Genomic DNA, 24,921 nt, shown 5'->3' on the forward strand with positions numbered 1-24,921 from the left:
AACTAGCATTCATTTCTCTCTGCTTCTTGACTGGATGCCATTTGATCAGCTTCCTCATACTCTGACCACCACATCTCCTCTGCCTTTCCTGCCACATAGACTGTACCATTCTAAAATGAGCAAAAATAAGCCCTTCTTTCCATAAGTTACTTTTGCTAGGTATGTTGTCACAGCAATGGGACAAATAACTAACATGTAAAGGGAGGAGGTTCAGGAGCTCACGACTATCCATGACTACATGAAAGTTCAAGGCCAAGTCAAGGTGCCACAGAGAAGGGGGAGGGGCCAGAGAGATGATTCAGTGATTGAGAGCACTTGATACTCTTTTTTCTTTTTTCTTTTGGTTTGAGACAGGTTTTCTTTGGAACTTTGGAACCTGTTCTGGAACTCGCTCAGTAGACCAGGTTGGCCTTGAATTGACAGAGATCCACCTGCCTCTGCCTCCTGGGATTAAAGGTGTGCTCCACTGCCTGGCAGCACTTGATGCTCTTACAAAGGGACCCAGGCTCGATCCCCAGCACCAACATGGTGGCTGACAATTGTCTGTAACTCCAGTTCCATGGGAGGTATCACTGTCTTCTTGCCTTCACTGGCAAGATGCACATACATGGTTCGCAGATATACATGCAAGAAAAGCACTCATATATGAAGTAATTAAGTCTGGAAAAGAAAAATGAATAACAGAGAGTCCTAAGTAGCCATGGGTCTGTATATAGGCAGTAAATACATCACATATTATAAGTAGAGAAGTTAAAACAATCTCCTGATGATCAGAAGAAAAAAAAGTCATGGAATTTCAAAATTAGCCCATATCAAGATATAGAGGAATAAGAAAAAAATCAACAAGTGCAGGAGAGTAAGCAAGAGTTCATCACCCAAAGGTAGAAATTCATTCCAAGTGACCAGCTTAAAATGTGGACATGAGGGTAGTGGAATCATGCTTGGCCAGTGAACTTGCAATGGTGCCCTCACCCCATGGGCGTGCCTTCAGGTGTTCAGATGTGACCCCTTATAAGGTCGAGGAGTGGGCTCCTTCTCTTGGGTTGCGGTGAGAGCATCAGAAGGGCAGAGACAGCATCTTCTGGAGCAGAAACAGCGCCCCTAATAAATACCTAATTATCATTTATCTTGGGTCTGGTGGATTCATTTAAACCCCGCCTTCACATGAGAACCCCCAATGGACCTTTGTCTTAGCTGTTGCCAATATATTTTCCATTTTGTTTTTCTTTCTATCATGTGTGTGCACATACCGGTGTGTACACCCAAGCATGGAAGTCTGGAGGCCGGAGATCAATGTCAGGTATCATCCTCAATCACTCTCCAACGTCTCTTTTGAGGCAGGCTCTTTCACTGAACCTGGAGCTCTCTGACTTAGCTAAACTGGCTGCCCAGTGAGCCCCAGAGATTTTCCTTTTTTTGCCTCCAGTGCTGGAATGACAGTCTTACCACCCTGGGTGCTGGGGTCCCAAACTCAGGTCCTTTTCCCACGGAGTCATCTCTGAAGGTCTGATAATTTGTTGTGCACAGTTCACCCCCACATCTCTTTGGGAACTGAATTTTGAAATGGCTGCTGTTACCTGCTTATTTGTCTTTTCTTTCTCAAGGGGGGAAATTATGTTAGGAGTTATAGTTATTTGAATTATCTGTTGGTTCCCTCTCTATATAAATAGGCTGGCCCTGTCTAGTACTCCAAATGCACTTATCTCCAAGGAAGGCAAAGATAATAAGGAATAAACAAAGTAGCAATCATCAAATCTACGCACAGAAGGAAAATGTAGGCACGGAGATTAGTTTACAAATGTGCCTTATGTGTTGTCTTCCTTGCTCATTGTTCCTGGTAGGGACTACTTTGGAGTTCTTTATTTACTCTATGTAACACTGTGTGAGAAAAAAGGTAGCTATACTTCTGAAGTTATATAACACTCTAAAGATAATCTCTCTAGGCAGGGGAGATGGCTCTGCTGGTTAAGGTGCTTGCCACTAAGCCTTAGTTCAATCCCCAGGACCAGTCTGATGGGAGGGGAAAAGGACTTCAGCAATTTTAGTTTCCCTGTGTTCTTTGTCCTTGAGCATCACAAATGAGCTGTGGCATGCAGACACCCCTCACTGTCCCACAATAGATGAACAAAACAAAAAATAGCTGTGCTAAAAATAGTAATTTCTCTAGATCATAGAATGTTATATGCATAGCTAAATGGAAAACCCCTTGTCTTAGTTCAATTGAAAGTTTTAAAAATAATTTTAAAGCAATATGCACATACATACGTGTGTGCATGTGTCTGTGGTGTGTGTGTATGTGTGTGTGCACACAAATGTGTCTGTGTGATATATGTGTGTATGTGCTTGTGTCTGTGTGTGTGTGTGAAAGCACACATGAATGTTATGTGTGTGTGCATGTGTGTAGTGTAGGTCTCACTTTCTGGTGAGACCTAAATTAGAACCTACAGGCAGCACTTACCACACTAATTACACAGACATCTGCAATAATCAATGTTTGGGAGAAAGAACTATATTTTGCTTCATATTTGCTCCTTCAGAAATGGAAATAATAAAAGCTCATAGAATTATGAAAATACAAATTTATATAATTATCATCAAAAATGAGGTCAAAGCCTACTGAGATCTAATGAGGTTGTTGTGGCTATAATTATCTAGTTAATTAATACAATTCAGTCACCTAGACACTAGACACTGTTAGTGCACACCAAGTATGTGCAGGCCTAGGCTCTGAAAACACAAAGAAGAGTGAGCCAGAGTTCCTCACTTCCAAGGGTGAGACAACCTGGCTGTGGGGCTGTGGGAAGTGACCAGCAGCAGTGCACCAGATGTAGCTCAAAGCAGAGTGTCCCAGGTGTGGAGGACAACAGTCTCCAGCTTCCCGATCCTCAGATCTGAGCATCTGGGCCTTGGCAAACCCAAACCTCAGGCTCTAACTCAGAGCAAACTCCAGGCCCAACTCCTTTCAGCTACATCTCTCCTGCTTTCTGCTCACTCCCAGCTCAAAGAAGTCACCTAGCCATATAGATTACACTTTTCTCAAAACACTCACCTCCCCTTCTCCCCAATGTCTCTGCTGTGGTGCTGATGTTCACCATTTCTGGTATATTCCATGAGAACACTCTCCAACTGGGTCTCTCTGTCTCCTGTTTTGACATGTTCCTGTGCAACTTTCCGTTAGCAAAGCGCTCTGCTTTAAAATAGTATATCCACATTTCCAGAAACTTCTGTGGATCTTCATTGCCTGCACACAGTGTACACCTCAAACTTGGATGTACCTAAGAATCAATAGGGAACGTTTGACATTAGCATACACTAATTATGTATAAGGATGGGTTTCATTATGATATTTTATACATTTATATGGTGGGTTTTAATCACACCAACCCTCATTTCCCTTTCTTGTCCCCTCCTACTCAAGCTGATGTCCTTCCTCTTCCCATTGAGCTCCTCTCTACTCTCATATCTTTGTGTGTGAGCTTCATTTAGCTAATTTACTGTATGAGAATTCTAGTCCTAGGCACAGGACTAAGCAATGTTTGTCCCTTCCTCATAAGGTACCAAATGAAAACTAAAGCTTGAGCCCACCAAATTTCACCCTGGAGAGCCAATGAACTTATTGGGCTTGCTTACATAGCATTGAGAACCGGGAGGCTACCGACAGGACTGTGGGCGACCCCAAAGCAGTCAAACTAGAGAGTCTTCACCTGGTATGGATGATGGCTTCCCCATAGCTCACAGATGGAGCCTTCCTTTCTTTGTCTTCCTAAGCCTATGTGTCTCTGCTCCTCCTAAGACTCCAAAGCTATATGCAATTAGGGCAAATTTTCATACAGATGGTGGAAGGAGTGTCTGGAATCTCAGATGAGGGTCCAGTGGCCACCCAAAGGAACAACAATCATGATGTTCCCTTCTCTAAGGGGAACAACAACGAACACTATGTCCTCCTGTGCTGATCCTTTGTAAGCAGACACAACTTGTCTTACGTTCAGCTCTGATGGTAGTACCATACAAGAGCTATTTACAGGAATGTGTGTCAGGGGGTTTCACAAGAGAGTGATCACTTTGCCAGTAGCTACACCACTGGAGAAAATGTCTTTCCCTACCCCAACAGCCATCAGCCTGCCTATAGCTCTTCAGGGAGGGGCGGACCCTAGAGCCCCACCCTGATCCACGACTGGATGCTGACAGGCTTAATCTGTGTAAGTCTCCATAGGGAATGAATTTTCTTTAAACATTCACTCTTTCTGAAGCAGAATTTCCAGAAGTGGGCCTGGCCAATCTGTGTTAACAGTTTCTCCAGATGGCTCTGTATTGGCAGTCTAGGCTATTTGGAGAAGTTGGGCTTTGGAGTCACAGCGTGAAATTCAAACTTAGCACACAAGGTCTTTCATATGACTCTTCCCTGGTATACACCCTACATCAGTCAGACTTGTAACTCATCTTCAGGCTTCTGCCTCATTCCACGCTGTTCTGGAATTACCCTTCTTCTTCCTATCCACCCTGGAAAGCATGCCCTATAACTTCTTTGATGTTCCCCCATCTCTTATCTGACTGTCCCCTACTTATTAGCCCTATGTAAATCCCCTCTCACTATGCATTTCTGTCTGTCTCTACGGGTCTGTTTCTACTAAACTTTGACTCCTTTGGGGTGGGGCTGCACATTACTCATGTCCTTAATCATGGTACCCACCCTTATTCCTGATTCATAGCTGGCATAGGATATAAATAAATGAATGAGTGGAGTGCTTGTTATACTAAGAGCAGGCACTGACTGTGCAAGAAGTGGTTCCTCTTTAACTGAATACTTAGAAAGTTTCCAATAGATACTGGTGAGTCTAGCTAGCACAAGGTCATTAGCAGAGTTGACGGAACCCAAATACACAAATGTCACTACATAAATATAATTGTTGCTTTCCTTGGTGTAGGATTGATGGACTCTTTAAACATTTAGATTAATGTAATGTTTGGAAGATGTCCAATGTTTTTATTTTTCATTTGCTTTGGCATTCATTTAGGGATCAGCCATAGAAAACATACACAGAGTACATCTTTTATTTTTCCTCAAAGTTAACCTTTTTTTTATTTGATGCTTTTTCTAATGAAAATATTATGAAGCCCCGACCACTAAGCAAGAAATCAACACTTAATTTGTACTGTTTAACTGTAGCATGTAAACTGAAATGGAATTTTAATTAAAGATTTAGTTTTCCATTCTCGATTATGTGTTTGGGAATGTGTGAATGCAGATGTCCTCCGAATCCAGAGGAGAACATGAGATCTGCTGGGACTAGAGTCAGAGGCAGTTGTGAGCTTCCAATGTGGGTTCTAGGAACCAAACTTAGGTTCCCTACAAGAGGAGTGTATGCTGTCAGTCACTGAGACATTTCTCCAGCCCTTTAAAATGAGCCTTTTAATGGACTTTTATAATGGTTGAAGAGTAACCAACCTGATAGAACATGGAATTGCTTAGGAGACAAATTTCCAGTCAAAATTGTGAGGGGTTATTTTTGCCTCTGGGCATGCCTTTGAGGGATTATTTTGATTATATTATTGAATATGGGAAACCTCATTTAGCTGTGAGTGGGGCTACTTGGGGGTGGGGGTCCCCAACTATAGCCAACTGAATAGGAGCATCACTGTTCCTTGTTCCTGATTAAAGATAACAGGTGACAGGCTTCCACTATGTTTTGGCTTCCCCACCGTGATGGACTGTACTGAACTGTGAGCCAAAATTAAGCTTTCTCCTTGAGTTGCTCTTATCATAGCAACAGACAATTTCTTCTGTATTTGTCTTTCATGATTTTTCTTTTGATAATAAATATTTATTTTTACTTTTGTGATTCTCCTTCCTCTTTCTCTGTCCACCTGGTTCATCTTGGTGGGGATAGTGCTAGGGATGGTTTGTAGACTCCAGCTTGGCCAAGTGGAGATACAATGTGGAGCTCAAGAAGGATATCTGAACCAAGATGACCAAGAGTCGATCCTGCATGTTTGACAGGGGTGTTGAGAAAGATATGCACTCTTCACACTCAGGGCTGACCAACTCGCAGAAGATGAGCCATGGTTGTCAGTGTGAGTTTAGAATCAAGTCAACAGGGCAAACAACAAGAGAAAGGCTGCATCTGGGAACTGGAGATCTGGCTTAGTTGGTATGGTGATCGCCTAGTTCCTTCCCCACTTCACCATATAAACCAGACATGGTGGTACATGTTGGTAATCCCAGAACTCAAGAGGTAGAGGTAGGAGGATAAAAAGTTTAAGATCATCCTTGGGTTGTATAGTAAGTTCTGAAGCCAGCCTGAGTTACATGAGATCCTTTCTCCAAACACACAAACTATGGTGGCTGGAATAAGAATGCCCCTCACAGGCTCATATATTTGAATACTTAGTCACTTCCTCAGCCTGTCTTTTGATTCTTAACCTGTTGTAAGTCTGTTCTTTCTTATTTACTATTAAATGTGTCTTGTCCACTAAGACACTATGCCAGATTTTATATAATCAGTGAGTCTGATGTTTTTTAGAAGCAGGGTGAGGAGTTCCTGTGTGGTGGTTTTCAGAAGCAGGGTGGGATTCCTGTGTGGCTTTTGCTGCTAAAGCTGCAGCATTAGAGTTAAGTCAAAGAATGGCACTCATTGGTCACATGATCTTAAGTCCCTTACCCTCTTGGTACCTAGTTTCCTCATTTGCATAAGATGGCTTTTCTATAAAACTATTGTTCTGCGGAATATTCTAGAATATCCGAACTGATACACTGTTAGAGCAACTGACTGACATAATTGAATGTAAATGCTATAATGATGTAGACTGCATCAGAGGCTGGGATAGGCAAAAAAAAAAAAGTAGAAAGTTAGATAAACTTTACTTTGGATAAACTAAAAAGAATTAAATTCATCATATTACTATGATTAGCTTCATCTCTAATTAGAAGGCTTGTTCCTGAAATGTTGGGACTGCTACAAGATGTCAAATTACCAAAAGATGAAAATAGATGTGCCAGAAAAAAATATACTCACATCCAGTTCTGTCTTGTCAGACTAGAACCAAGATGAGAAACCTGAGTGTACTACGTTTTCCAGTTCTTAATTCTTAGCATGTAGTGCACACGGATTTATACACAAAGGGTTCCAGTGACACTTTCATACAAGTATGGCTCACAATTTGATCATACTCACCTCAAGCTTGAACATTTTCAGATTTATAGTGCATGATAAAACCCCAGTCCATGGGCATGCTCAGAAAGGTCTTTAGCACTGAGCTGCATCTCCAGGCTGCCTGAGTCCTTTACTTGTGTGTTTTGAAGACAACAACCTAAGAAGTTGGGGTAAGAGGGAAGCAATAAAAATTAAAATTAAAAAAATCTGACCCACTTTAACAGTAGTTTAGAAGTAGTTTTGGTAAGAATGGCAGGAAATGTTACATGGAATGAAAATATTGGGATACCTACTTTTGGAGGACCCCTCTGCTGCAAGGGGCTGCTGCTGTAGGCTTTAGTCAGAAAATTAGGTCACAGTGTGATTGCGAAGAACCAATGCTGTACTTCCTTACCTAAAGTTTTATCATTGTGTGTGTCTGTGTGCATGCATTCAGGTGCCTGTGGAGTCCGGAAGGAGGTGTCTGATTCCCTGGAGCTGGAATTATGGTAGCTATGAGTTGCCTAATGTCAGTACTGAACTCTAAACTCAGGTCCTCTGCAGGAACAGGAAGTACTTTCAACCAGGGAACCATCTCTCCAGCCCCTCTTTTATTTAAAAAAAAATGATGAAAGTATTCTAGAGCATTTTTGCCTCCCCAAGACTGCCATATTTTTACATGATATTCAATTTACCTGCAACTAAAGAAAGTCATTGCAACTTATTGTTTGTGTTTTTCCTTTCAAATCTGTACTTTCTGCTCTTGATGCTAATATTTATTAATATTTATAGCCAGGTGCTGGCGAGATGGCTCAGCAGTTAAGAGTACTTGTTACTCTTGTGGAGGACTCAAATGCAGTTACCAGAACCAGAGTTGGGCAGCTCACTACCACTTGTAACTCCAGTTTCAGGGTAGGAAATCAAGGCATGTACCCAAAGGCATGTTTCCTATTCCGTGCAATATCACCTGCATCAAGCTATTACAGCAGGAACCACTGAGGAGCACTGCTTGCTGGCTTGCACAGGCTTAGGCTTAGCTAATGTCTTACACAGTCCATGCATGTGTACCACCAACAGTGAACTTGGCCTCCCTACATTAAATAACAACCAAGATAAACTCCCTATAGGATAATCTGATCTTTGTAATTTTTCAATTAAGGCTTTTTTCTCATATGACTTTAGGCAGTGTTTTGTTTGTTCTTTTGATTTTGTTTTTCAATACAGGGCTTCTCTGTGTAGCCCCCGCTGTCCAACAACTCACTCTGTAGAACAGGCTGGCCTTGAACTCACAGAGATCCATCTTCCTCTGTCTCCCGAGTGCTGGGATTAAAGGCGGCGCAAGCCACCACTGCCTATCAACTTTAGACTGTGTTGATACTTAAAGCTAACTAAGGCAACTAGTATTTCTTCTGGGTTTGTTGGTATCTGAACGAAATCTAAGCACCACAAAAGGTTATATATTAATCAAAGTGTCTCATCCCTGTGGAAGAATGGAAAAAACTGCTAAAATTGTCCCTCAAGACCTACCTAGCTTTGCTTCCTTTGGACTCAAGAGAACCTCTAGGAGTTACCTGGTCACAGTGGTACCTGGGACACAGGTTAGACTTCCAAATTTTCTGATTTTATTTTTAAAATAATTCCCCAAACTCAAAATATATTGTCTTTGTCAGTAGGTTTGTTTTTCATTTTTTCTTTTCAGACAGGGATTCATGCACCCAAAGTTATGTATCTTGAAATCCTGCAGCTGAGGATGGTCTTGAGTTACTACCCTGGCTTCCCTCAGTGATAGCCTCTGACCTGGACCAATGTACAAAGCACCCTTCAGCAGGGTGTGGCAAGTAAACTATATGCCAAAGAGATGCACATAAAGTCACTTGGGTAGAACTAGGAAAAAAAATTCTACAAAGCAAGCTGAGTCACTTGGGATAAAAGTCAGTTTGCTTTAGACCCTTTATTTCCTACCTGGAGATAGATACGAGGAAAGACATCTTCAGCCATCAGCGATGGTAAACTAACTGTACTGGCTAGTTTTATGTCAACTTGACACAAGCTGGAGTCATGGGGGTGGGGTCAGGCGATCCTCACTTAAGAAAGTGCCTTCATAAGATCTGGCTGTAGACAATTCTGTAGGACAGTTTCTTAATTGGTGATGTCTGGGGGAGGGCCCAGCCCATTATGGATGGTGCCATCCCTGGGCTGGTGGTCCTGGCTTGTATAAGAAAGCAGCTCCCCTCCATGGCCTCTGAATCAGCACCTGCCTACAGGTTCCTGTCCTGCTTGAGTTCTTCATCACTGCTTTTAATGAGCTAGGCTCAGTGAGAGACTGTTTCAAAAAATGAGAGTAATAGGAGAAGACATTCAGTGTCAACTTCTGGTCTTTCTCTCTCTCTCTCTCTCTCTCTCTCTCTCTCTCTCTCTCACACACACACACACACACACACACAGGAACATGTACATAAACACATTTTTTCTTCTAACCTTTAAAACTACTTTTAGTCAGTGAAATTTAGTCAAATCTTTCCATTGGACTTCCATATCACGTTCAATTCTTAAGTTGATGCAAATTGTGGGAACTAGCTGTAGCTTACTTAAGTCAGAGGGGACTTAGGAGAGGGCACAAGAACCACAGATCCTTGAAATGTGGGCAACCAGACTTGTAAATTGCTAAGAGCTAAGCCTTTGGCTGATCCGAGCTAACAGGAAATTGGGGTGTCTCAAGTGAGCCACAGACACAGTTATCAAGTAACCCCCTCTAGACCACCTTTGTTTTCCTTTCGTTTCTAGCAGGTCATCTCTACAAGGTCTTTTGACTGATATCCTCTGCCTCTATATTTGGACAAGCGTGGGCAGAGGTGGAGCATATGTAAACAGGGTGGTCAGAAATGGTTTGGCAGGAAGTGTATCTGAAGTTCTCAGTGAAGCTGAGAGAGGCTGGGCCGACACAGCCGCACTGAGGCTGACCAACTTTGTGAGCAGCAAACAGGAAGTAAAAGAGATCTTAAGCAAGCAAAATGTTTGAGTAGACAAGAGTATGAAGAACAAGCATAAATAACGCGTCTAATAAGCACTGGAAGTTTCCAAGTGTTTTCAACCATTACTGCCTTTACAGGCACAGGACTTTTGACTATGTGAAACAACATTAGAGGCTTCCTCGTGTCTTTGAAGCCCTCCCTCTCTCCCTCCCTCCCTCCCTCCCTCCCTCCTTCCCTAACGCTATGGTCATAACCCCGAACCTCACTTAGTCTGTTTAGTAAGTACAGCACAAGAGGAGGGGCTAGCTGGTTAATGCAGAGACTCCTAATGGGTTAAGTATTGAGAATAAGTGACTGCTTAGTGCTCACCCTATATGGATAGCTATAGCTACTCTCTTCCCCCCTAAGGCTTAGGGAACATTTTGAATGAGGGGAAGAACAGATATAAGACCTGGAAGATGGGGAAGGGTGTTGGGAAATACTGTCTTCTGGACATGACATGAACTCATTGGCACTAGGGTTACATGCACAGTATCAAGCCGACAGGACAAGTCAGCATTGTAGCAGGCAACATTAGTTGAACTAAGGGAGTTACAAAGATTAAATAAATATAAAAGGAAATCAAGGAGGAGAAGTATGAGGAACTTGGGGTAGATAAGATCAAGATAAAATTGTTTAAATGTATGGAACTCTCAAAGAATAAATGAAATACATTGTACTAAAATAAATAAAAAGGGGCTGGAGAGATGGCTGAAAGATTGCAGAGGACCAGAGTCCAGTTCCCAGCACCCATATTAGGTGGCTCACAACTGCCTGTAACTCCAGTTCCAGGGACTCTGACAACCTCCTCTGGCCTCTGTGGGTCCCTTAGTACACATGCATTCAGACACATACACTTAAAATAAATAAAAATGAATGAAGAGATAAATCTTTTTAAGAATACAGAAACCCACTCTAAGACAATAGTATTAATCATTCCGGAGGTCAGAGCCCTCAAAACATAATTTCTTCTCAATGCTTCTGCCTCTCCACATCACTACATTGGGATTAATTTCCAACATATCTGCTTTGGAGGATATATTCAAACAATAGCACTTAACAAAAAAAAAAAACACAGATTTCAGATTTCTCTTGGGAGGAAGGCTCTGGCAATATCAGGTCTACATTCCCACATAGCAACAGTTAGTTACTACCGTCTGTTGGGTGTGGGCGCTATATTGCCACATCTTCCTGGTGGCCTACGTCACCCATCACAAACCAGATCAGAACTGGAAGTTTCTGATCCTTGGGTTTGATGCAGTCCAGTTGGCAGAGTGCTTGTTAAGCAGGCATGAAGCCTGGGATTAATCCTCATCATCACATAAACGGGGCATGGTGACACTCACCGTAACCATAGCAAAAGTGAAGTGGGGGAAAGAAGATCACAGATTCAAGGTGATCCTTGGCTACCCCACATGGCCTCCATGAGACGCCCCCCCACCCCGGTAAAACACACACACACACACACACACACACACACACACACACACACACACACACACACACAGATGCTTCTGGTCTTTGCTTCAACTACTTCTTCACAGTTGCCCAAGGTCAGGCTGTTGGGTAGTCTTCTTGGGAGGCCACCAGTCTGAGCTCCGCTTCATGACATTTCCAAGGTTGCTTTAAGTCATGCTTAGGAACACTTTGGTAGAATCTTTCATTTGTAACTTAACTACCCTTAACTGCTGAAAACTATCTATCTATCTACTTGTATTAAGCCGTTGCCTGATGTCTCTGTCCGAGATGGTCTTGCAGCACATTTCCCCCCACATGACTCCAACAACCTGGTGAAAAGAGGTCATGGGAAAACTGTTAAGTATCTTCTAAAATGTACGGGGGGGAAAACCAGCAACAATGCATCTGAAAGAAGAACCAGTCTTGCTTGACTGCTGTGAAGGCGACTTCTCAGTCACCTTCCCTTAGTATGATGAGCTTGAATATGCTCCATATTAACTGGTCCTGTGGCCATCCTGCATGTCCCAGGTCATATACAGGCTGGTTTTGTGTGTCAACTCAACACAAGCTACAGTCATCAAGAGGAAGGAGCCTCAGTTGAGAAAATGCTTCCAGGAGATGCAGTTGTAAGGCATTTTCTCATTTAGTGATCAATGGTGGGGGAGGACCCAACCTATGGTGGGTGGTGCCATCTGTGGCCTGGTGGTCTTGGGTTTTATAAGAAGGTGGCCTGGGCAAGCTATAAAGAACAAGCCAATAAACAGTTCTCTTCCATGACCTCCGCATCAGCTCCTGCCTCCAAGTGCTTGCCCTGTTTGAGTTCTTGTCCTACTTCCTTCAGAGATGGAACAGAAATGTGGAAGTGTAAGCCAATAAACCCTCTCCTCCCCAAGTTGCTTTTTGGTCATGGTGTTTCATCGCAGCAACAGAAAACCTAGGGCTGGTCCCATGGGAAGGCTGGTCCTTCACTGCTTCCTACCTGCGAATTCCGGAACACACCGTATCCACTCTGGATTCTGCTGCACCCATTCTCAAGAAGGCAGATGTCAATTCGAAAAATACAACTCTCACCTCAGGAAGGATAAAAGAGAGTTCATTTTGGAGCCAAATATGAGTAACTATGTCCCAGGAACACAGATCACTTACCACCAAATTTGTGTTCCAATGTAGCAACAGTTTCATGAGGTTTTTAGAGTGACAGAACAAAGAAAGACATAATTAAGATGTTTTTAATACAGTCGTGGAAACATCAGAGAGGTGGCTTATAGCAAAGTGGAGAAAAATCACTGCTGGGCCTCAGATAACTGATTGATACCCATAGCTTTTTGGTGGATGGAAACCAGAGATTTATTAAGTTAATATATTCCAAAAGGTTTCACCTGTTGGTCACAAACATGTTATGTCAGACATGGGCAAAGGAATGGCTACATACGGGGCTAAAGAGAGCCCAAAGTAAATTGTAATTAGTGTCCGGACCCATGACATTTCAACCTCTCACAGTTAAGGAAGCTAAAATTAGTTAATGAGGCTTCCAGAAGGTTCCATGTAAGATGCCACTCTTTTCATAGAGTTCAATTCTCACAGCCCTGGCCCCCCCAATTCCTCTGATAAATTCCAAGCTACTTTGGGGTAAGCTTGAGTATGCGTAGAGGATTTTACAAACTTCCGCACCCACCCTGTTTCTCACGGCTCACTTTTCATCACATCCTCTTTGGTTGTCTTCATTTTAACCACTGAATTCTTTCTCCTAGTTGGGGAGGAAGGCAGACTCCCCTCCCCCAACGCCAGCTCAGGTTGGGCCCTTGCACCTTCTCTTCCTGGGGGCCTCCCTTTCTTCCTTCCTCCCTGTGGCTAAACTGCTTACGTTGTCTAGGTGCTACTGAGCGGCTGTTTTCCAGCTCTTCACCCGGTTCTCAGTCCTCAGCACTTTTCTATGGCTCTTAATACAACTTGTTTCTCTGCTCATGTGTAGGACTCTGAGATCTCACCTCTTATCTACTCTGCACCCCACTATCCACAGGGTCAGTCCAGTCTCTGCCACACTGAGCAGCTGAGAAACATTTTTCTGTCAAATGACTAATTACAATAAAAGAAAAATAACATTTTACCCCTCAGGCCAGCTTAACACCTGACAATGTTCTGTATTGAATAAAACACGCTTTCTTAATATGTTTTCATTATAGTATCAATATAAGAAAACCTAGGGTGATTTATAAAAGACTATCCTGTTCAAAATATGCCCACCGGTGCAGTAATGGCTCAGAGGTTATAGGCACAGTCAATCACTTTTGACCAGATTTGAGGCCTGCTCTGCAGACGGGAATTTATGCCTGGTATGGTAAACCTGTGGCTCAGGAAGTCACAGGCCCTAGCAGGAAATCTACTACTGTTGTCTTGCTAATTGGAACTGTTGTAATACCTTCCAAATATTGGTATTTCTACACATAGATTAGTGCTGCCCTCAAGCTTAGGGAGAGAAGTTTCTCTCTCCAGTGGTCAGCAGTTAAAGTAGACACTCCTGTCTGGTCAAAGTGCTGACAATAAGTGCCTACCTTAAATGGTACATCTACCTATACCAACTCTCATCCCTCCACAAAGCTCAGGAAGTATCTTGGAAGAGGAGCCAGAAAGGATGCAAGAGCCAGAAGACAGAGGGGAGTTTAGTGAGACACTGTGCTGTCTTTTGGACATGACATTGACTTTGCAGTCCCGACACAGCAGTTACGGGTACATGAAGATCAAGCCAAGATCAGCCAGCCTTCCACCAGGCTGAACTGGTTAGGGCCAGTGGGTTACAAAAAATAAATGAAAAAGAAAAAAGAAAAAAAAAAAGGAGAGAGGCCATGAAGGGAGGAGGGGATAATGTTAGGGTACCCAGGTAGGGAACTGGAGAGAGGGTTCAGGGTAAATTTGATCAAGATACATTGTTTATTGACTCGCTTCAATGATCATTTGCAAGCCAAGCTGATAAGACAAAAGGGTATACTGTGTGACACACCAAGGCTCCCAATGCCACTAAGATGAATGGAGAGGTCTTGGAGAAAGGTGGAGGATCTAAGTGAGTTTTATTTTTTGTTGTTTGGTTGGTTGGATTTGGTTTTAATTTTTTTTAAAAATTTCTTTTGTGGGGGGATGCTGCAAGAGCGAAGGGTAGGTATGGAGGGACTGGGAAATGAGAGGAACTGGGGTGCCTGAAGTGAAATTCCCAAAGAATCAATAAAGTAATCATGATACAAAAATTAAACAAATAAAAGAAACAAAAAGATACATTGTTCGCATATATGGGATTGTTGAAAGAATAAATAAAAGCCTGTTGGGAAGGAAAGCTATTAACTTTCCAGGTTCCTGCTTATGAGAAAGTAAACGCTCAGGCTCTGTTGCACAGTCTTTGCAGAATCCCCTGGAGATGTGACCCAGCAGCGTACTTTAAGTTTTCTATGTCACTCTGATGCATTCTCGTTTTACAAACATTGCTTTTTAGGTCCATAACATTAAACACACATATCTTTAGCCTTTTTCTTTCTGTCACAAAAAGCTGTGATGCTAACAGTACTACAGAAGGAAGTCCATCAATACCCCAACCCAAATACAGGCAACTTGCACAATTTATTATGTAGAACACAACCTCTGGGACGCTGGCCTTTCTCAAAAGGCCCAAGAGAATCTTACTACTCTTGTAGGAAGTCTATCATCAGCCCAAAACCCAAATAAGGGCCACTTGTGCATGCTATATAGAACATAACCTCTGGGAAGCTTGCTTTTTAATTTTTATTGTTTTACATTTACTTATGGGCGGGGGGGGGGGGTGGGGGAGGACTTGCAAAATCAAAGAACAACAAGCAGGGATCTTTTCATTTGTCCCTGTGGGTCCCCAGGGATCATAATCTGGTCAGTGGCAAGGGCCATCTCACTGGTCCAGTGCTTGCCTCCCTTGAAGACACTCAAATCCCTGGGGAATTCTTTTTTAGGTGAACCTGTGCAGAGTATATTAAATAGAAGCTAACCTAATCTCTTGGACGCTTGCCTTTCTTAAAAAACACAGGCCCACGATCTTGGGGCGCTTGTAACCCACAAAGTAATAGTGTAAGTGCCATCAATCTCAGGACACAAACCTTTGTTCATCCCTTTCCTGACTGCTCATCAAGATGTGTCACAGCGATAAAGGGGGCGTGCGGCTGCCCACGTTTCCAATTAGCCCCTCTCCCCCGCAGCAGAGAAGAGCGTCTGCTCAGCCTCCAAGCCAGCAGAGAAGGCACACACCCACACACCCACCACCACCAAAAGGCGGCTTCAGAACTCGAAAACTCAGCCTGACTTCTGGGCTTTCACCGGACGGAAAATGCGAAGTGGAGTTTTCGCAAGTCAGAACCGGAGTCGCGGAATACGGCGGCTGCACGCCACCGCGCATGTGCCACCGCTTCAGAAAAAAAAAAAAAAAAAAAAAAAACACAAATACTTGAGGAGCTCAACTTGGGCTCTGGACTGCTAGCCATCTGAAAACCCGAAGTGGAGCTTTCGGACGTCCGGAAAGAAGCCGAGGCCGGTGCGGCCGCACGCCACGGCGCACGCGCGCTCGCCCCTCCCACCCGGAACCGGAAGTGGGAGCGATCGCGGCCTGGGGCCTGGCCTGGCCGGGGCGTCGGCAGCGGCGGCCATCTTGGCTACCCGCGGAAAGGCAGTGTGAGGGGAAGAAGTTGTAGGGTGGGGGCGGGAGTGAGGAGGAGGAGGAGGAGGAGGAGGAGGGCCGACGGAGCCGAGGGGTGGAGGAGGAGGCCGCGGCGGGGCAGGGCGGGGACAGCCTGCCGGCCGGCCAGCCTGCCGGGCTTGCGGAAGTACTAGCCTGCTGCTCACTCGCTGCTGCTCGAGCTCCCCACAGCTCCCTCCCTTCCTCCCTCAGGACCGAGGGCGGCCCAGGCCGGTGCATGGTCAGCTAGCTCCCATCTCCATCCCCGGCCTCTAGCAGCACGGAACGGACGGCGGCGGCGGCGGGCGAGGAGGAAGATGGCGGGACGGCTGCCGGCCTGTGTGGTGGACTGTGGCACGGGGTACGGCGGGTCTTCTGGGTGGGGGGGAAACTGAGGCTGGGGACAGCAGGAGGAAGGGAGGAGATGAATGGGGTGAGCCTGCCAGACCGGCGAGGGGTGGTGCCGGGAGCCTCCCTGGTCGGGTCGCCTCAGCCTCCTGGGACGAAGGTCTTTCCAGGCCCTTCGCTCCTGAGAAGGCCGCCCGGCCCACCTGGTGTGCTTTTCCCCTTCCCTCCCCTTCCTGCCGGCGATCTTGGGGACTCACAGGGGAGGCGAGGGGAGGGGGCGTCTGACGTGGGACCAAGGGGAGAAAAAGAGAAGCGCCCCTTGCAGGTCTTGCAAGATCGTTGTGACAACCCTCAGTCTGTAGGGCGTGTGGGTGGGGAGAGGCAAGAACCAGGCTGGGAAAATGGAAAGCTAGAATGGGGACTTTTGCAGAGGAGCCGCGCGCCGCCTGTATTCTACCCCACACCCCGTCTCAGCCGTCTCCCACCACCCGGTGAACCAAGGCACATTCCAGCTCCAGCGAGGAGGATCTCATGGGGTTATTGCTCTTGCCTCAAAAAAAAAAAAAAGTCCCTTAGTGAGCAAGCGCGCTGCAACTTCCTTAGTTTTGTCAAAGCCGCTTCCTGCTTTCCGTCTTTTATAGCCTTATAAGGTAGTTTTTCGTCTCCAACGTTAACACGTCTTAGAACTTTCAAAATTAAGCAGGTTGCAAAAAGAGTGCCTTGATGAGTGCTAGGTATCAGTGTGTTTGAATTGAAAAAAAAAATGTTCTTGTGCCCACGGAGGGAGGCCGTGAGGGAAGAGAAGGGACGCACCCTGGAAACTAAACCGAAAGGAGGCATCGAGGTATAAAGGAATGTGTTTGATTTAAAGTAATTGTTTTTGATAGCCGTGTGGTTGACTAAAATGACCTTAAGGTAGTGGTTTTTGTATTAATGGCCTTTTAGGGAGTTAGAACTTGCTGTGTGTAGTGACTTAGAAGACTTTAGTTTTGATGTTCCAGGTTGAAATATTGTGGAGGAAGACGCCTCTGCTGATCTCTAATCCTCAGACACATCAGTGGTTTTGAGGACAGTTGCCAGCCCTGTTCATCCTATTCACTATATCACAGTAATTTAAAAGATGCCTTTCCCCCACACTAGTTAGCCTGTGTAAATCTCCAGTCTTAAGTCTCCTGCCTTGATTTCTAACATGCTGTCCACACAGCCGGAAACAACGGGTGTCTTAGTATTTTTTTTTTCTTGGAAAACACCAGCTTAGCCTTGGAATTTCTGTGTGTTTTCTTAGTTGACAAACTATTAAAGTTAGGGTTTCTTCCAATCCAGTATCTTCCCCTGAAGACTTTATATATGCATATTTAAGTTTATCCTCTCAAAGTTTAGTTAGTGAATAGGTGGATGTCAGGGATATATATATATATATATATATATATATATATATATATATATATATTTGGTTTTTACGAGACAGGGTTTCTCTGTATTGTTTTGGAGGCTGTCGGTCCAGCCCGGCCTGGAACTCACAGAGGTCCGCCTGCCTCTGTCCCCCGAGTGCTGGGATTAAAGGCGTGCACCACCACCGCCTGGCTGTCAGGGACATTTTTAAAATTAGAATCGGCCACAGTGAATAGGACTTTTCAAGTGTCTTGTATTGAAGTTACAGGTACTGCTAAGTAATAAGTAATACTCCATGCTTTAGAAATCATGTAGTCAGTGATCACGTTATAAATAATGCTGGACAACTTTATTATTTATGTGTTTATTTCCCTCTTTTGAAATGCAGTTTTGGTTAGTTTTGAATGAGTAGTATTGGGTGGGTCATTGAACTTAACCCGCTCCTAAGTGACTTTTTTTTTTCCTCTGAAAGGGTAACCTTGAATTAAGAGCACTCTGAGTAACCAGGAAGAGTGGTACAGCTTCTATGTAGGCAATTTCTGTCTAATATCACAATTACTAAATCATTACATTGCTACATTGATCTCACTTTACAAGGAGAAGTTAGCTGAACATTCGTTTATGATAAGGATAAAACTGATTAAGGTCGTCTCTATTCAGTATTTTTACCTTTCATCACACCCTGAATTTCCCAATTTAGAGTTTTATTTATTTTGCTTCTCAAAAGGATTTCTGTGTGATATCCCTCTACTCCCACCCCCCAAGTTGAGTATTAAATATTAGCAGTTTAGAAAGTCATACCTTGAGTTTTATTAGGAAAGTCCTTTCTCAGTGCAGGATAATTAGTATGTCCAAGAATGACTAACAGGGACTTTTACAAAAATCTTAATAACTTCCACAAATGCAAAAGGTACACATTTAGTTTGTGTTCCTCCCATCCCCCATGCTTTCGATATTACCCTCACCTCTTAGGTCTCTGTCATTACTCTTGTAGAGTAAGAGAGACACAGGTTGCCCATCCCATTTCATTAAAGAATTCAGGCGAAAAGCGGTAGTCTGTTAAACTTTGATGGTGGTTTAGAAGCTGTAAGAGTTAGGACACATGAAGTTTAATCACAGAACTTTAAATTAGGAATCCACCAGCATAATTCATCGTCAAATATTCATGAAGTACTTTTCAAATACCTCTTTAGGTATTTAATTAATTCTTTAATTAAGAAGTAACTACTTCCTTCATAGCCATATCATGTCAACATACCTTTTTGGTCTGTATTGGCAATGTATTGTAGAATAAATTCCTGCTCAGAAAGCTGGTTGCTTCAAAACAAAATGTAGGGTTTGGGAGTGTAGCTTAGGGTAGAATGCCTCAGCATGTACAAGGCCATGTTTCAAACCCTAGTTAGATAGACGGAGGGAGAGTGATGAGAAAAGCAAATTTTAAAGCACTGAAAGGATGTACTGCCTGGATAAATAAAGTTCTCCTAAGTGAGCTTTTGCATATTTTCACTAATTTCTCCAACATTGCACTATGAACTTTCTTTTTTCTTTTCATGTATTTTTTTCCCCCACTGAGAAATTGCTTTATCAGGTTATATCCATTGATTAAATAACAGGTTAATATGCAGTCTTATTGTACAAGTCTTGGATATATTTAAATAAATTACAGAATTTCTCAACTTTTCCTATATGTTTTTTTTTTAAAGCAGTCTTACTGTAAGCACAAACATTTTTGTTGGCATTGGTAAAAGTAGGGTCTTTCTAATTCATCCTGTGGCCAAATCCGAGAAGTTAGTAAAGATGAGTTTGGGAACAGGAGAAGCCATGGATGAGTGAAAGCATACCTAAGAGTTCATCTTTTTTGCTTGTATTCTGTTCACAATGTGTTAGTAGTATACAAGGCAGAAACATTTGTATTCTCTTGATAACAAAGATTCTTTAAAATTCTTATTCTTGATTGCTTGCGTATGTTGTATGAGGTAGCAGATACCCTGCTATTGAGAAGACAGGTTCTTAAGACTCTTCTTTAATGTTAATCTTTACTGCCTGCCAGCCTCATGTTTCCTGTACTGACTTTATGATGTATTGTGTAATGACCTTTTCAGGTTGATTGTTAAGCACAGCTTAGAATTTTTATTTTTTAGAAGGGAAAGGTTGGTGGTGAATCCAGTGGCTAGGATTTTAACTTGTTCTATCATATTTAACTTGTGACAGTTCTTTTTGCTCTTTACAAGTGGGAAAAGAGAACATTACCTTTAATACCAGTTAGTTAGGTGGTGGAGTACTGCTTGAACTAAGTTCTGTATTAGAGCCCATGGGGTTCTTTGAGCCCCCTTTCAGAGAATGTTGTTCTTTCTGTTAGTAAAATTAATTCAACTTAATTCTTGTTTACAGTAATATTGTAAAAATAATCCTAGCCTTATGAACTTGATTCGATTAGTGAAATCTTTTTGTCTTTATATAGATTTCCCCCTGAATGTTTGAATTTCTAGACTATTTCCTTGTTACTTAAAAAAAAAAAAAAAAAGGCCGGGGATTGTCAGGAAATAGCTAGTGTTTAGTAAGAACCATGTGCAAGCCTGTGCTGAACACTGTATCAGCTCCTCACCTTTTCACTTCTCCTTGAGCAGTGTTGTTTGTATTGTGTAGACAAGAAACTTAAGCTCCAGGAGGTTAAATCACTTGCCTAAGGTACACTAACATGGAACCTGAAGATCAGCCACTGACAGGTTTCAGTCATGTCAGTATTTGGGTTGGGAAAGGTTTAATTTATTCAATAGTCACTTGAGGATGGTTGAGGTATACTTTATACTTCCCAGGAGACTAGTCACTCTTACAATTGTGGTAAAATATCTAATACATACTGCCTTCATGAATTGTAATCTTAACACTATAAAGGTGGTGGGTAAAGGCAGGGTTCTTTCAGTTTTTGTTTTGTTTTTTAATACTCTGACTGAGTAGTGGAAATCACTATGTAACTCAGGCTGCCCTTGAACTTGCAGTGATTCTTTTGCCTTGGTTTCCTGAGTGCTGCGTTTACTGTTGTGAGCTACCACAACCAGTTGATACTGACAGTTAATCAAATGTTAGATATGTGCTTTTTAGATAGTAATAGCTGTTTTCCAAGTTCTAAGGAAAGTGGTGATTGTGGTCAGGAAGTCAAGCAAACTAATGATTCTCAGATTTGAACAATCCTTTCAAGGAGCTGGGTAGATGAAGCACAGGAGACCTTTTACCAAGGGGAGGAAGGAAAGATGTGTTTGTGCACACCGCTGATGGACGAGTGGCTGCTTGTCTTGTACTGCTTGCCTCCTTCATGAGTTTTGGGCTATTTGATAACATAATGTAAGTTTAGAGTTTCAGTGCAAACTAACAGTTATTCAACACCTACTGTGTGCCAGGTTTTATATGTCAGCAAAACTTTGCTTGCAAAAGAATTCTACTTGGTAGGGAATCCAAATTCTCAAGTAGAGTAAGTAATACGCTGAAAACATGGCTTTTAGTATTTACGGAGTGGAATGCAGTAGGACTGCATGTGGGAGAGTGGGGACAAGCAACAGGGCTTGGGTGTGTAGCATCAACTCTGATCTGTATTGAGAAATCTTCTCCTGCTTTTAGCAGTGAATGAATGTGAACAGGACTTAGGAGTATTTTTTTTTAAAATACTGAGTCCCATGTAGCCAAGGTAGCCTTGCACTGTTGTCTCTACCTCTTGAGCAAACACCAAGGTGACGGCATCAGAGATACTCTGTACACCATGTGTGGAGTTTTAAAGATTAGGCCTACTGATGAGCATTTGTTTCAGTGGGCTTCCTAGATGAGTTTATTCTTGTTTGTTGACACCAAGCCTCACAAGCTTCCGGCCAGCCTGGAGCTCATTTTGTGGCTCAACTCAGGGCAGTCTTCCTATTTCAATCTCCCAAGAGTGGAGATTGTAGGTATGAACCAGCATGCCCTATTTCCTAAATGACTGATTCTTAAGCAGCCTACTCAACACCGGCTGTTGCTTTTGTCTGTACCTTCATTTTCACAGTTGCATTGTTTCTTTATGGCTTGCAAGGGCTCTAGTCAAATGTTTTGAATTTAATTCAAGCCCTACTAAACAAGAACCTGTCTGCTTTGGACACATCTAGTTCAGAAGGTCTTATTTTCTCACTTATGGTTTAGCAATTGTAATTGTCTTCCCTGTTTATTTTTATAATGCTTAAAAATGGTTCTTCACACAGGACTTGGCACGTAGTGAGAACATGGTATGTTGCAATTATAATAATCAGTTAGCTCCCTCTTTTTTTTTTTGAATTAAAGTTTTTAAGGAAAAGAACATTATGTTTTGTGCTTATTTTCTTATCTCACACAGACCTTGGCCTGTTTGCTGTATCTGGGTGCAGTCAGTATGGGTTTTGCTTAATTTAAAGAGGAAGGAAGGTGGTTTGGAGTTAGGATTGTAGATTAATAAATGAGGATTTCAAGATTGTGACCTTGAGTGATTAGGACAATATGGCAGTTAGCCTTTGTTTTTTAACATTTATTTTTTGGGGTGTGGGTATAGAGATCAGAAGACAACTTTGAAGAGCTGGTTTTCTCCTTTTACCATGTGGACCTTGGGGACGAAACACCAGGTGACTAGGCTTGGCAGCAAGGACTTCTACCCACTGGGCCATCTCTTCTGCCCAGGAATTAATTTTAAGAACCTTTAAATTTGGGAGACATAGAGATGGCTCAGTGGGTGAATACTCTTGAACCTAGCCTGACAGCACGCACTAAATAAATAAATAGTAAAAGACCAAACAGTAAAATTGGAATAGTTGTATTTGTAATGCTGTTCTGTAGTTAGAAATATTTTTGAGGAATGAGAAATAAAGGGACTTCCTTAAGTCAGACAAATATTCAGCCAGTGTGCTAGCAGTTTGTAGACTGAAGCTGATGAAATAAATGAGAATGCAAAGAGAAAAGAGCAAAAAGATTGAGTTGCAATGCTTCTAAATACACTGTGAAACAGCTTCTGGAATGTCATGATGGGAGTGAGGGAGCCAGCAAGTCAGCCAGTGCATGTGGTTTGTGAGTCATCAGTCTATTTCATCCTGTTTTCTAAGAGGCAAGTTTTTTAATATCTCAAAGTTGGGTTAACACCCCCTGTCCAACAGTCCTGCTCCTTAACATGTGAAATAGTTAAAATATTGTCCTGGAGACAGAAGTGTGGAATAGCTAAAACGTAGCTTCAAGCAGTATTTCCTGCGATAGAATTCCTCTAGTTAATAAAAGCATTCAGAGCTCTCTGTAATTCTGTTGGAACGTGTTAGGATTTTATTGACACTACCTGTCTGTAATAGCCATATACATAAAGAAGCAAGAACAAAGCAGTTAAGTGCTAACAATACTACAAAATGTGTACTCTCACCCACCAAACCCTTAGAATGTTCATGAATTAACTAGTGCAAGATGTTTTAAAAATTGATTCTTTAGAATAAGATAGTGATGAGTATTACTTTGTGTTTAGTTGTTTGTATGTGTGGGCCATTACACCATAAAACACAGAAGAAGACATTCCATAATCACTGGAGCAAAAAAAGACAGACATCCTTATGTTCTCAAAAGGCATTTTTTTTGTGTGAAATTTTAATGATTTTTGTTTGTTTCAGAGTTTTTTTTTGTCCCAAATCATTTCTGATCCATTGCCTTAAATTAAATTCATTTGCTTTTTCATACTGTTCCTTGAAACCAGTAAAGGAGCAGCAATGAGATTGTGTATTTTGTGTGTTCTTTTACCCTTTCTTATAGTTTTAGCCTAACAGGTACTTGAGTATATAGAGATGTTGTGATGCTGAACATTCCATCATTTTCTTCCTAGGTGCTTTTGTTTTCTTTTTAAAAGATTATTTCAGTTCCACCTTCTAACAAGCCAAGGAGCTATGCATTGGCCTTCATGAAAGTACAGTACTCTTGAGAAAGGGTGTCTTTATTTTTTCTTGAGTGTTCAGTATGAACAAAGGGTTTCTAAGAGAAGGGATAGCATAGAAGGATTTAGGATACAAAAGACCTTACAATTTAGGCTTGATTTTAGACTGAAAATGTAAACTCTGTTTTTGGTATTTGTCTGAAATAGAAAACAAGTACTGGTTTATTTAAGTTTTAGAAATTATTTTAAGTAAATACAATGTGTATTATAAGCATTTTTAGAAGCCAATTTTTTGTGTTACTTTCATAAATTAAGTGAAATTTTAATGATTTTTTTTTTGTTTCAGCATTTAAGTGAAGAACCTAATGATTCATATAGAATTACAGAACTGAGCACTTATGGGGGCTTTTCTAAAAATACAAAGCCCAGCACTGCAAAGGAGACAGGTGTGTGTAATGGTGGGAGCAAGCATTCACTAATTGAGTGGGTGTGGTAAAGCCTTATAGCCCTTCCCCAGTGACATATCTCCATCAACAAGGTCACACCTTCTCTTGGGGCCATTCTCATTCAGATAGCCACAGATGCTGATGGATTGTATAAATCAGCCATTTCAAGGTCCTTTATAAATTTTTGTTTTTGTTTTTTGAGATAATTGTTACTCTCTCAGAAACCCTGCAGAAGTGGATATAAGGATCATGAGGTATTGAGAAACTCTAGAGCAGTGCTTCTCAACCTTCCTGATGCTGTGGTTCCTCATGTTGTGGATACCCACAGTCATAAAATTATTTCATTGCTACTTCATAACTAATTTTTCTACTGTCATGAATTGTAAACATTTGACAGACATGCAGGATAATATGAGACGCCTGTGAAAGGGTTGTTTGACCCCAAAGGGTCACAACCCACACATATCAAGAACCAATCGTCTAGAGGTTGAGGACCAGTGTGCAGTCCTTCCAGAGACTGCCCCTAGTGGGAATATACTCTGTTCAGTTAGTGGTTAGA

General features: G+C 42.3%; 1 protein-coding gene and 2 long non-coding RNA genes across 3 annotated transcripts in view; 1 reads left to right on the forward strand and 2 right to left on the reverse strand.

Moving 5' to 3' along the window:
* Window positions 1-467: 467 nt before the first annotated feature.
* Window positions 468-10,280, reverse strand: LOC110342754. Its single transcript, XR_002384919.2, has 4 exons — window positions 9,093-10,280; window positions 7,173-7,308; window positions 3,050-3,275; window positions 468-660 (listed from the first exon to the last, which is right to left on the reverse strand). It is a non-coding gene; the product is annotated as an uncharacterized LOC110342754 (long non-coding RNA).
* An 81-nt stretch (window positions 10,281-10,361) lies between these two features.
* On the reverse strand, window positions 10,362-15,983 carry LOC110342748. Its single transcript, XR_002384914.2, has 3 exons — window positions 15,712-15,983; window positions 12,579-12,670; window positions 10,362-11,928 (listed from the first exon to the last, which is right to left on the reverse strand). It is a non-coding gene; the product is annotated as an uncharacterized LOC110342748 (long non-coding RNA).
* A 395-nt stretch (window positions 15,984-16,378) lies between these two features.
* Actr3 (actin related protein 3) overlaps window positions 16,379-24,921 on the forward strand; it is a 51,623-nt gene continuing 43,080 nt past the window's right edge. Inside the window, exon 1 of the mRNA XM_040739414.1 lies at window positions 16,379-16,644. Within this exon, the coding sequence (XP_040595348.1) occupies window positions 16,601-16,644 (44 nt within the window). The 5' untranslated portion in view covers window positions 16,379-16,600. The remainder of the gene's footprint in view (window positions 16,645-24,921) is intronic.

This window comes from Mesocricetus auratus, unplaced genomic scaffold (genome assembly GCF_017639785.1).
Source record: "Mesocricetus auratus isolate SY011 unplaced genomic scaffold, BCM_Maur_2.0 Super-Scaffold_100676, whole genome shotgun sequence".
Taxonomy (NCBI): domain Eukaryota; kingdom Metazoa; phylum Chordata; class Mammalia; order Rodentia; family Cricetidae; genus Mesocricetus; species Mesocricetus auratus.